The 11790-nt window shown below is 37.8% G+C and overlaps 1 protein-coding gene across 1 annotated transcript in view; it reads right to left on the bottom strand.

Moving 5' to 3' along the window:
• Positions 1 to 2311: 2311 nt before the first annotated feature.
• reep3b (receptor accessory protein 3b) overlaps positions 2312 to 11790 on the bottom strand; it is a 32491-nt gene continuing 23012 nt past the window's right edge. Inside the window, exons 6-8 of the mRNA XM_051914637.1 lie at positions 10490 to 10625; positions 5488 to 5627; positions 2312 to 3187 (exon numbers count right to left, since the gene is read on the bottom strand). Coding sequence (XP_051770597.1) covers positions 3107 to 3187; positions 5488 to 5627; positions 10490 to 10625 — 357 coding nt within the window. The 3' untranslated portion in view covers positions 2312 to 3106. The remainder of the gene's footprint in view (positions 3188 to 5487; positions 5628 to 10489; positions 10626 to 11790) is intronic.

Below are 11790 nucleotides of genomic sequence, written 5' to 3'. Positions count from 1 at the left end.
CGGAAGCTAGATATTTTACTTCATAACTTGTTAAATATGGATTTTTTTTTTTTTACACAAACGCATCGCTTCACTTCAGAAGGCCTTTATTAACCCCCCGGAGCTGTGTGGAGCACATATTTATGATGGATGGATGTGGATGGAGCCACTTTCTTCAGCTCATACTCGTGATCCCTGTTCACTGCCATTATAAAGCTTGGATGCGTCAGGATATTTATTAAAATACCTCAGATTGTGTTCATCAGAAAGAAGAAAGTCATATACACCTAGGGTGGCTTGAGGGTGAGTAAAGCTTGGGCTAATTTTCATTTGAAAGTGAACTAATCCTTTAAAAAGTCCAAATGATGTCACTTCCTGAGTCTGGAAATTTGGAACGTTTTATTTTTTTATTTTGTGTTTGTTTATTGTAAACTATTTTATTTATTATTTATTTTAACAGAGAAAACCAATTTCCAAATTTTGGTAATTAAAATAATTTAATCACTAATATGAACTGAATATAAATTAAATTCATCCTCAAACACCACTGGCATTAGTTTAGGACAGATGATGGACTGTTCTTGTGGAAAGAGTGGAGCTCTCATGACTGTTAAGGAAGCTTGTTAGTAGATTGTCAAAATTATGATACTGATGAATGATTTAACTGTTAGAGACCTTTTAAAAAGGACAGTCAGAATCACCATTTGAGTTTAAAACTTGCTACCTTTCATGGTAGGTTAATTGTATGTTAGAATATAGTTTGCACTACATAAAATACAATTTTATGTCTCTAATGCTTCAGAGAAACAGTAATCGAATAGGATGCTATTCGTGGAAATTTTTAAACATACCTTAACAAAGTCTGTCCTCTAGTGGACGGTGCGCGTACTAACTATCTACATTGTAGATCTACAATCTACAAACAAGCTCGTTTCAAATTATTTTTTTTATTTTTTTTTCAAGTTTACGATTTGAAATCCGATTATTGTGTTATGTCTTTTATTAGACCAAATCAGAATCTGAAATCTTGGGAACGTTAAACATTAAGTACATGAGAGTTACTGGATGAAAGAAATGTTAGAAGCTGTCCCATTATACTTTAATGATGTGAGTCTGATGAGAGTTTCAGACATCTTCACTCTTCTGCTGTCTCACACTGATTGAAGCTCAGAGCTCAGGTTCTGTTCTGGATCTCAACACGCTTCATTAACAGTCGTGAGATCATCTCGACTCTTTCCACAAGAACAGCACTGTTCTAAACTAACGCCAGTGGTGCTTGATACACGAGTCAAATATCTGTACACCCCTAGTCATTCATTATTATTACATTGTTGATAAACAAAAGTGATCAACCAGCATTATCAAAACTACCTTCAAGAGTTTGCATGTATGCTGAATACTATGCTGACTGTCCATCTTGTAATGTTTTTGTAATTCATGCACATTTTTTCTTCAAAAATATCAATTATTTAAGCATAAGATGACAATGATTTAGATGACAATGTTTTTAAGATAATGAGAAACAAATAGTACAATTCCAAAACATTCCAGGATTTTTCTCCATATAGTGGACTTCAACAGGGTTCAACGGGTTGAAGGTCCAAATTGCAGTTTCTTCTTACATAACGCGTGACCTTTCCAACATGATTATGTAATGCGTGGCGCATCGCGGAGCAGTGCAAGATGAGCATTTGTAGTTAAAAGTATATAATTTTTTTTTTTTTTTAGAAAATGACAGATTGTTTTGCTAGATGAGACACTTATTCCTCGGCTGGGATTGTGCAGAGCCCCTTGAAGCTGCACTGAAACTGCAATTTGGACCTTCAACCTGTTGAACTCCGTTGAAGTCCATTATATGGAGAAAAATCCTGGAACGTTTTCCTCAAAAACCTTATTTTTTTCTTTTGACTGAAGAAAGAAAGACATGAACATCTTGGATGACGTGGGGGTAAATTATCAGGAAATTTTAATTCTGAAGTGAACTAATCCTATAAGTATGATGAATAATAATGAAATGTTTTTGACTTGGGCCAGTTGGTAATGTGTAATTATATGTAGGCCAACATAACATGTCCATGAATGAATGAACTAACTAACTATCCATCTTTTATTTAAATGTATATATAGCTCTTAAAAAGTGCACATATAGTATATTCATATGTATTCATTGAACTTTGAGCGTCGTAACTTTGCAGATGTTGTTTATGCTCAAACAGCAACATTACACACTAACTAAAGTTAAAAAAGTTAATCCATCAACTGCCCAGCAGCAGAATAAATATAATTTGGTTATCTAAAGTATAAAACATTAGCAAATAACTGATAACAATAATTGCATTACAATGTTCCAGCTTTATTCATATTTTGCATTCATTTTGAATGACACATCCAGCCACACGACAGCACAGAATTACCTGCGCACTGCCAGAGATGTTATATTAGTGTGGTGTTTCTCCCAGATAAAGAACATTCTGCATGGATACCAGTAGTGATGGATTTCCATCGAGGATTTAAAGAATGTGCAAAAGGGGTTTCCTTTAAACCCAGGTCCCATCAACTGACCGACCTTTTTTTTTTTTTTTTTTTTTTTAACATTTGAAAATTGTATTAAAACATCTGAAAAGTCAACATGAACACAACACTGCCTTTTGTTCTCTTTGGTATTTACTTCATTACTGATTTAGAGAATTTTGGTCTGGTGCTGACAAATCATTGTCAAGTTTTGAAGAATCAGGATTATTACCTAAACTACAATTTGTAAAAACTACTTAAAACATTATCTAAAAGGCAGCAAAATATGTACGGAAACAGAAATATAAAAACCCACATCCAAAAAGAACACATTTCTAAATACAAATACTGAAGCCAAAGACATCTGAATGTCAAATTCAGATCAATAAAGCCATGCATTACAAATACAGCCATCAGTCAGTCAAACCCCACACACTTCAAGCTCATGATGCTCACTGTATGTACACACTTGCTGGTAGAAGTAATAAATAGATCTGCTGATATATCCATGAAAGAGTTGAAAATCATAGTCCACAGCCCTTATGAAAAGAGAAGAATATGAACACGCTGGTAGTATGATAAAGTGGACACATCTTCCCACACATCAGTAGTCAGCTCAGTTCTCCATGCTGGAGTAAGTCATGGCATTCAGCCCTGGTCTTTTCCTCCCTTTGATCTTCAGAGATCCATAACGTGCCTGCGACCAATGAATGACAAGCATTTGTTACCATAATTAAAAATCACGCATATCACAAATCAAGAGGCAAGCCATAATCAATTAGCCTAAAATCTCAAGAGAATATGATCTGATGAAAGGCTGTAATTACTAAATGATAAAAATGGCACAGCGAACTTCCATCAGTGAAGTCACAGTAGTAAAACAAAGCATTTGAATAATGGGTGTTCCCACCGTGCATAATTTACATTTTACTATAATATTCTTACCTGTAAATGTAACCAAATCAAATTCAAGTGAATATTTTTCAATATTGCAAAACAGTCTGTGTGAGTTGTGACTTCAAATGCTTCTTACAGCGAGCACGCACGCTTGTCATCAAAATGCAATGCAACAGAGGGAAAAAGGGCATAATTGACAAAAAATATTACTTTTGACTAAATATTGAATGTTTTATGTTAAATGTAGGTTTTACATTAACTGAAATACTACATTTAACACAATAATGGTTTTGGTACAAATTACTGTAATTACTGTCCTTTACATTTACAAAAAAAAAAAAAAAAAAAATGTAATGTGATGCTACAACCCGAATTCCGGAAAGGTTGGGACGCTTTTTTAAATTTGAATAAAATGAAAGCTAAAAGACTTTCAAATCACATGAGCCAATATTTTATTCACAATAGAACATAGATAACATAAATGTTTAAACTGAGAAATTTTACAATTTTATGCACAAAATGAGCTCATTTCAAATTTGATGCCTGCTACAGGTCTCAAAATAGTTGGGACGTTGGCTTGTTTACCATGGTCTAGCATCTCCTCTTCTTTTCAAAACAGTTTTAAGACGTCTGGGCATCGAGTTTCTGGAGTTTTGGTGTTGGAATTTGATCCCATTCTTGCCTGATATAGGTTTCCAGCTGCTGAAGAGTTTTGTGGTCATCTTTGACGTATTTTTCATTTAATGATGCACCAAATGTTCTCTATAAGTGAAAGATCTGGACTGCAGGCAGGCCAATTCAGCACCCAGACTCTTCTATGGCGAAGCCATGCTGTTGTAATAGCTGCAGTATGTGGTTTAGCATTGTCCTGCTGAAATACACAAGGCCTTCTCTGAAATAGATGTCGTCTGGAAACCTTTATATACCTTTCAGCATTCATAGTGCCTTCCAAAACATGCAAGCTGCCCATACCGTATGCACACATGCACCCCCATACCATCAGAGATGCTGGCTTTTGAACTGAACGCTGATAACACGCTGGAAGGTCTCCCTCCTCTTTAGCCCGGAGGACACTGCTTCCGTGATTTCCAACAAGAATGCCAAATTTGGACTCGTTTGACCATAGAACACTTTTCCACTTTGAAAGAGTCCACAGGACAAGACAGTGCTTCTGGACCGTGTTCACGAATGGCTTCCTTTTTGCATGATAGAGCTTTAGTTGGCATCTACAGATGGCACGGCGGATTGTGTTTACCGACAGTGGTTTCTGGATGTATTCGTGGGCCCATTTAGTAATGTCATTGACACAATCATGCCGATGAGTGATGCAGTGTCGTCTGAGGGCCCAAAGACCACAGGCATCCAATAAAGATCTTCTGCCTTGTCCCTTACGCACAGAGATTTCTCCAGTTTCTCTAAATCTTTTGATGATGTTATGCACTGTAGATGATGAGATTTGCAAAGCCTTTGCAATTTGACGTTGAGGAACATTGTTTTCCACAATCTTTTTACGCACTCTTTCACAGATTGGAGAGCCTCTGCCCATCTCTACTTCTGAGAGACTCTGCCTCTCTAAGACATCCCTTTCATAGCTAATCATGTCACAGACCTGATATCAATTAACTTAATTAGTTGCTAGATGTTCTCCCAGCTGAATCTTGTCAAAATTTCTCGCTTTTTCAGCCATTTGTTGCCCCTGTGCCAACTTTTTTGAGACCTGTAGCAGGCATCAAATTTGAAATGAGCTCATTTAGTGGATAAAAGTATAAAATTTCTCTGTTTAAACATTTATGTTATCTGTGTTCTATTGTGAATAAAATATTGGCTCATGTGATTTGAAAGTCTTTTAGTTTTCATTTTATTCAAATTTAAAAAACATCCCAACCTTTCCGGAATTCGGGTTGTATGTTCTGATGAGGAATTTTTTTTTTGATCTGCTGCTTTCAAAGATCTCGCTTTTTTTTTTTTTTTTTTAAAGACTATAGAAAATAAAATGTGGCTTTTGAAAAATGCTATTAGCAGTCTTGATGTAATGTTTATTTAGTTATTAGTCTTGGAAGAACAAAATGGAGATGTGCTATGGGGTTTTGATGGACTTACATCTCTGCGCACTTTTGAGCGGGTGATTTTAACGCTCTGAGATCGTCTCAGCCCATGATGAGACACGGCTTCATCCTCAGAGTACACAGCCTTCCCCTCGTCATCACTTCTGTCGTCATCATCATCATCACGATAATACTCTACAAAAGAAACAATTTGAGAGTTAAGAAAACAAGGTGAAGATATAGATCAATGTTTAATCAAACATGACAGCAGACAGAAGAGCATGTATGATTGAGATCAGTGCTACTTAAAGGGGACCTATAATGCCCCTTTTCACAAGATGTAATATACGTCTCTGGTGTCCCCAGAATGTGTCTGTGAAGTTTCAGCTCAAAATACAGCACAGATAATTTATTATAGCTTGTCAAATTTGCCCCAATTTGGGTGTGAGCAAAAACACTCCGTTTTTGTGTGCCCCTTTAAATGCAAATGAGCTGCTGCCACCAGCCACTTTCTAAAAAAAGGGTGGAGCTTTAACAGCTCATGCTTTGGTTGCTCAACAACAACAAAGCTGGAGAATCTCACGCAGCCAAAACGAGGATTGTCAGTAACGGTGTTCAACCTTACATTGTTCAAACCAGAGTCGGACACTGATGGAGAGACTCAGGAAGAAGTTACAACTTTTAGAATGCAACCGGACGTTTCTGAATGGTTAGTGGAAAAATTTATGTAGCTGCTGTGGAGTTGATTCGTCTAGCATGTGCCGTCATGTTAATCTTTTGTGCAAATCCAGCGTTGAATTGACCCTCATTTGTGAAGCAGTCCGGCGTAAAATGACGGCATGGCAACAAAACTCTACTACAACAACTCTTCCTCTTCTCTAAAGCAGCCCAACATGGCCTCGTCCCCTTTGTTGTGTTCCCGGGGGAAGGGTTTATGTAAATTTTGGGGTTTGTGATGTCACCAACCCAGGAAGAAGCTCAATGTAGTCCCTACCAGCCATTTGTTGTAGCGATTTCTGTAAAAGAAAATATCTCCCTTTGCATTGAACTTTGAGCGTCGTAACTTTGCAGATGTTGTTTATGCTCAAACAGCAACATTACACACTAACTAAAGTTAAAAAAGTGAAATCATAATCAAAGACCCCTTTAAAAGCTTTTGCTTCAAGGCATAGATTTTACACCAACATCCGAGACCAACAAAGAACTAAAGATAACTACTATACCATGTTCTACATTGAAGATTAAGCAGAAAACTTTTTCTTTAATATTATTTTGGTTACACTTTATTTTAAGGTGTCCTTGTTACAGTGTAATTACACAATTAAGTACTGAGTAATATTAATTAACAACATGAACTTACTATAGGGTTAGGAATAGGGTTTGATTTACAGTTACTTGCATGTTATATTATGCATAATTTACTGTTATTACTATAATAAGTACATGTAACAAGTGTAACAAGGACAGTAAAATAAAGGGTGGCCATTACATTTATGCATTTTGCAAACATTTTATCCATTTACACTGAATTCAAGGTATACATTTTTATCAGTTCTTGCTTTCCCTGGGATCAAACCCATGACCTTGCCATTGCAAGCACCGCACTCTATTGTTTAAGCTACAGGATGGCTGAAATACATTAATATAACAGCATAGGCACAACAATATGCAAAATGACTAAGGTGACAGTATGCTGAATAGGAAACCTGTATAAGCACACAAAGAGATGAATATGTGAAAAAGGAATTTGTTTCAAAATACAGCAGAATTTGATTGGACGTCAACAACACAAGATATGGGAAGCATTTTCTCCTCACTTTGAGATGTTGATAAGCCTATTTATTTATCTAACTGTGCATGACTATTTGTTTATTATTTTGCATTTAGCATCGCTTTTCCTTGTCCATGGCCCTATTGAAACACCTGTTTTTGGGTTGCGACTGACTGGTTGAGAACCACTGATCTAGTTTATTGTGAAGGTTGGGAATGTGATTTCAGCCGTGGAGAAAGTACAAGCGGGTGAAAAGAGAAAGAGAGAGAGCAGCTGCTGGGTTCAGGCCGCTCCTGGCACCATCACCTCTGGGCTCCCCGGGTAGCGCTGGGAGCTAGGCAGAGCCAGCCTGTGCCAGGACGCATAACGGCAATCCAGCCGGAGCAGATTCACTGCACACTCCATCACCCGAATGATACAACCAAAAGACAGGCTATAACAAGACCACAGAACTGTAGGTTTAATTTAGTATTGTGTGTGCAGTTCTCCTTTCCACCATAAGGGGGCAGAATAAATACAGAAACCAATGGTTCTGAAAAGCCTTCCTTTGTTTGTTTCCACACCCACCGCTGTTTTCAATTACTGAAATATAACAACTTCCTTGGTATTTGGAAAACTATGCAATTAATTTTCTAGAACTATTCTTGAGTTTTGTTCATGCCTTGTGCAAACTAAGCAGAAAGAGATTTGAAAGAAGACAAATTTAAAGACACAGCTGACATGTCTTTGTTATTTTCTGTGGACTGTTAGCAGCTCTGAAGGCCAGTCTGCTGAGATACAACTTCTCTCACACTTGGCATGAATTTTACTGAGCATCTGAATAACAGGCATAATATATTGTAGCTACTAACACTGAGCGATACAGCTATATATATATATATATTTAATCTTAGCTATATATATATATATATATATATATATATATATATATATATATATATATATATATATATATTGTATATATATTACACACGCGCACACACACACACACACACACACACACACACACACACACACACATACACACACACACACTTTTGAGTAATGATGCATGCAATGGATCTATTATTAAACGATTGAACAAATTCCTGAAAATGGGAAGTTTGGTTCTTGGAATTTAGGATAATTGACAAAATTTGTCACACTCTAGGAAACTTGCTGGGCAAATAATAAGCACATTAAAATCACTGCAATATTGCTTAAATTTATATCACCACTCTACCCTCTAATATCAGACCCCAGCACAATGTGATTGACAGGAGAGCATAAATATATATACAGGCATGTTTTATATCATGCCTGTCATTCAAAGCTGACTTCTGCTTCTTTAGAAAAAGCAAAACCCAACATTAAAGGGTGGGCGAATAAATAACACACTTGAGTCTCTCTTAATAGGCTACCCCCCATTTTTAAATTCAAACTGCAATTAGCAGCTCGTTTGATCAGTCGGGATCTTTCACCTTGGCTTTGAGCCTTTGAAAGGGAATGCCGTTTAGAAGGAGCTGGCTTTCTGATGGCTTCATTGCAGATGAGATGAAAATGACCTGGATGCCAGCGGAATTTCAAACGCGGCGGGCACATTAGCATACTGAGATAGAAGCACATTAGGTATTCTGCTCAGAGGCTCCCTGAGCTGTTTTTTCCTCTTCTTCATCTTCTCACAAAGCGGCACTAGACCTTTCATGCTAGGAATGTGCCGTTATTGCTTATAACCCTCCAGTGCTTGAGACAAATACCGAATCCATTCCATTTGCTCCAAAACCAGTCAACACGGCAGTGATTTCCAGAAGCGTGTGAGATTTGGTTGAGATATCATTATGAAAGCGCTATGGCTTTATTTGCGCGACAGGCGCTTTCCCGGCTCTTGCTAGCTGTGTTTAGTGTCACACAAAGGCTGTGTCTGAAACCTCGAAGGCGACATCAAAGCACATTCAAATTCAATGTTTGCGTAACATCCTGTCTACTAAGATGGTTTCATCTGGTTTATGAAGGCGGCATTGATGTATCCTTCACTGATGGAGTAGTTATTTCATAACTGTCTAGTGTTTTCATCTTTACTGATAATGAGAAATAAGAATTATTGTGATTAAATATTTATGTGATCCCCTCTCACTTGAATTTGTCCGACATCATTAGACGTGACGTCGTAATGCATTGGAAATAGGGCTGTCGATTATTCCCTTGAAATTGCGATAATTAATTAAGATTATCACAATTACATTGAATGATGTTTTGAATAGCTTTATACCATTGTTTGAAGCAACTGCATGCCGTATTTTTATGTAAAAAACAAAACAAACAAAAACAAGCTGAAAACACTCTTCCTGAGAATTATTTATTGCTTTTCTATAGCACTAAGCCTCAAATGTCAACTATACGTTGGTTTGGTTTCTTAATAATAATAAAAGGGGCTTAAGTTTTAGCCACCAGGGTGGTTCCCCTAGGTCCATTTTCCTGGTTGCATTAGCAACGCCAGTAGGAACTCTGAAGTGACAAACTGTGCTGCTTGTGACTTTTATTTTGATGGCGCTGAGAACAGCTCAGCCAGAGCACACAGCGCTCGCATTCTCCGTCTTCATTAATTTAAGATATGTTTAACAGTCCTGTCCAATACGTTCTTAGATAGAACTGTTACACAAAGAAAGTAGACAGTAAATGAATAAGTACTAGCTTTAGCCATGTGGTTGATGTCCAATGTCGCTAGCTGAGCAGTAATACATAATCATGTTTTGCTGGGTCTGCTCAAAGTCACGCTGGATTTTCTCCTTAGCGTAAGGTTGAGAGGTCCACCTATCACGGTTTTCCATGTTTGTAGAGTTATTTCATGGACTAAATAGATAGGCTGTGTTCACAGCTTTTTAAAAATGGCGGGTGCTGGTGTTTCGCGTTTGTTCAACCAATCAGCATACACTTACCTCACTGGTAGTTCCTTTTGAGCTGGGTTAGACCTTTTACACTCTGAAGCAGTTGTGATTCGCCTCTCACAACATGCTCTAAACACATCTCTTAAACACACAGAACAATGTAAGTGGATATTTTTTGTTGCAATCGTATCTTTGAATGATCGTAAGGCATCGTAATCACGATTAGAAATTTGATTAATTGTGCAGCCCTAATTGGAAGCTTGTTTGAAACCAAGTAGGTTCATAAAAATGCTCTGCTAAGTTTGTGACTGAACAAACAGAGCAAGGCATCTGCCTTCTGTTGTGGACGCAGCAGAGAAACAGCAGTGCGAAAGGAAACAAAGGATGGCATGTTAATAATTAATCTGAAAGGTAAGATATACCAGCTCCATCGGGTTGGTCCATGATGGCTCTTCTGGCTGGGTTGGAGCCGTAGGATGAATACCCACCATCTTGAGGGATCTGGGTAAGGTCGTGCATGCTGAGACTCCTGAGCTTCTCTGTGATGGCACCTTGACCCTGCAGAGACAAAACAGCCCAGTTATGATAAACATGTCAGCACTGACAACACACAGAACAGCTTTAACAGAGCGTAACAAGACTGCATGGACTTCCATGATGACATCATCACGACATGCATGTATGGATGAATGCTGAAAAGATTAGGGCTCTGTTCCAAGTGACCTATTACCTAGTAAGCTGCCCTGTTGTCAACTGAACCTCGGGAACAAATAGCGCTCCTCACATGACTCTGTTTATTTAAACAGGGTTGGCATTAACATGTCAGCAGTGAATTTATTAATTAAACTCAAGTATTTGTTATTTTTAAGTATTGAATGAATTAAGGGCGGTTCACACAGAATGTATTTTTCTACTCCACAGCGCTAATTTTCCATTGATTTTCAATGTAAACGCGCTGAACGGACATGTTTTACTGTTGTGCTCACGTCTCGTGTCTTTTGCAGCGGCCCGTGTATGAAGCTCAAGTTCAACTTAACGCATCCATAGACCTTGCTTTTTTTCCCCACTTCTTTGACTTGCGAATTCTAAGGGGCCATAGTAAAAGATGGCAAAATTAAAATTTCTATCCCTTTAACACATCAATTTTGTTGTTTCATCTGCCATCTTGAATGGATTTTTTTTTTTTTCCATCACAGGGCAGTTCAGTTACTTACGCGAGTGACAACAGCATTCTATAACTAAACTCACATCCTTGAATTTTCAGGACTCACAACAGCATTCTCGGAAAACCCTTGCTGTGTGAACAGAACCGGACTGGGCAAATAGTTGTCCGTAATGTCATGCTGTGTGAGAGAGCTACTCTGCACTGCACAAACACGTGTCTACTGTGTGTTGCGGGTTTTCATGCATGGTTTTGGTAACTTAGAACGACGGAGATATGAGCTGCGAGTCATCTGAAGCTTTTAGATCCAGTCACAGTTCACCACCAGAGCTGCTCCCGTCAGTTTTGTGTTCTAAGCGCCACTCAAATGCTCCGCTCTCCACCCAGATATAAAAACTGATGTCGGTTAATGAAGATTTGATGGATGATTTTGCGTCTCGATTTGACTATTTTCGTTTCAAAAGTGATAAGACTTTTTAGTTTTATGGATGTCGCCATCTTTGATATTACTTTGGTCACTGTTGCTGCACGTTCATACAGACAGTATTTGAGACGCAACTG

The sequence above is a fragment of the Ctenopharyngodon idella genome, chromosome 12, assembly GCF_019924925.1.
Source record: "Ctenopharyngodon idella isolate HZGC_01 chromosome 12, HZGC01, whole genome shotgun sequence".
In the NCBI taxonomy this organism is placed as follows: Eukaryota; Metazoa; Chordata; class Actinopteri; order Cypriniformes; family Xenocyprididae; genus Ctenopharyngodon; species Ctenopharyngodon idella.
The sequence above is the reverse complement of the archived record's forward strand: the minus strand, read 5'-3'. Positions and strand labels throughout refer to the sequence as shown.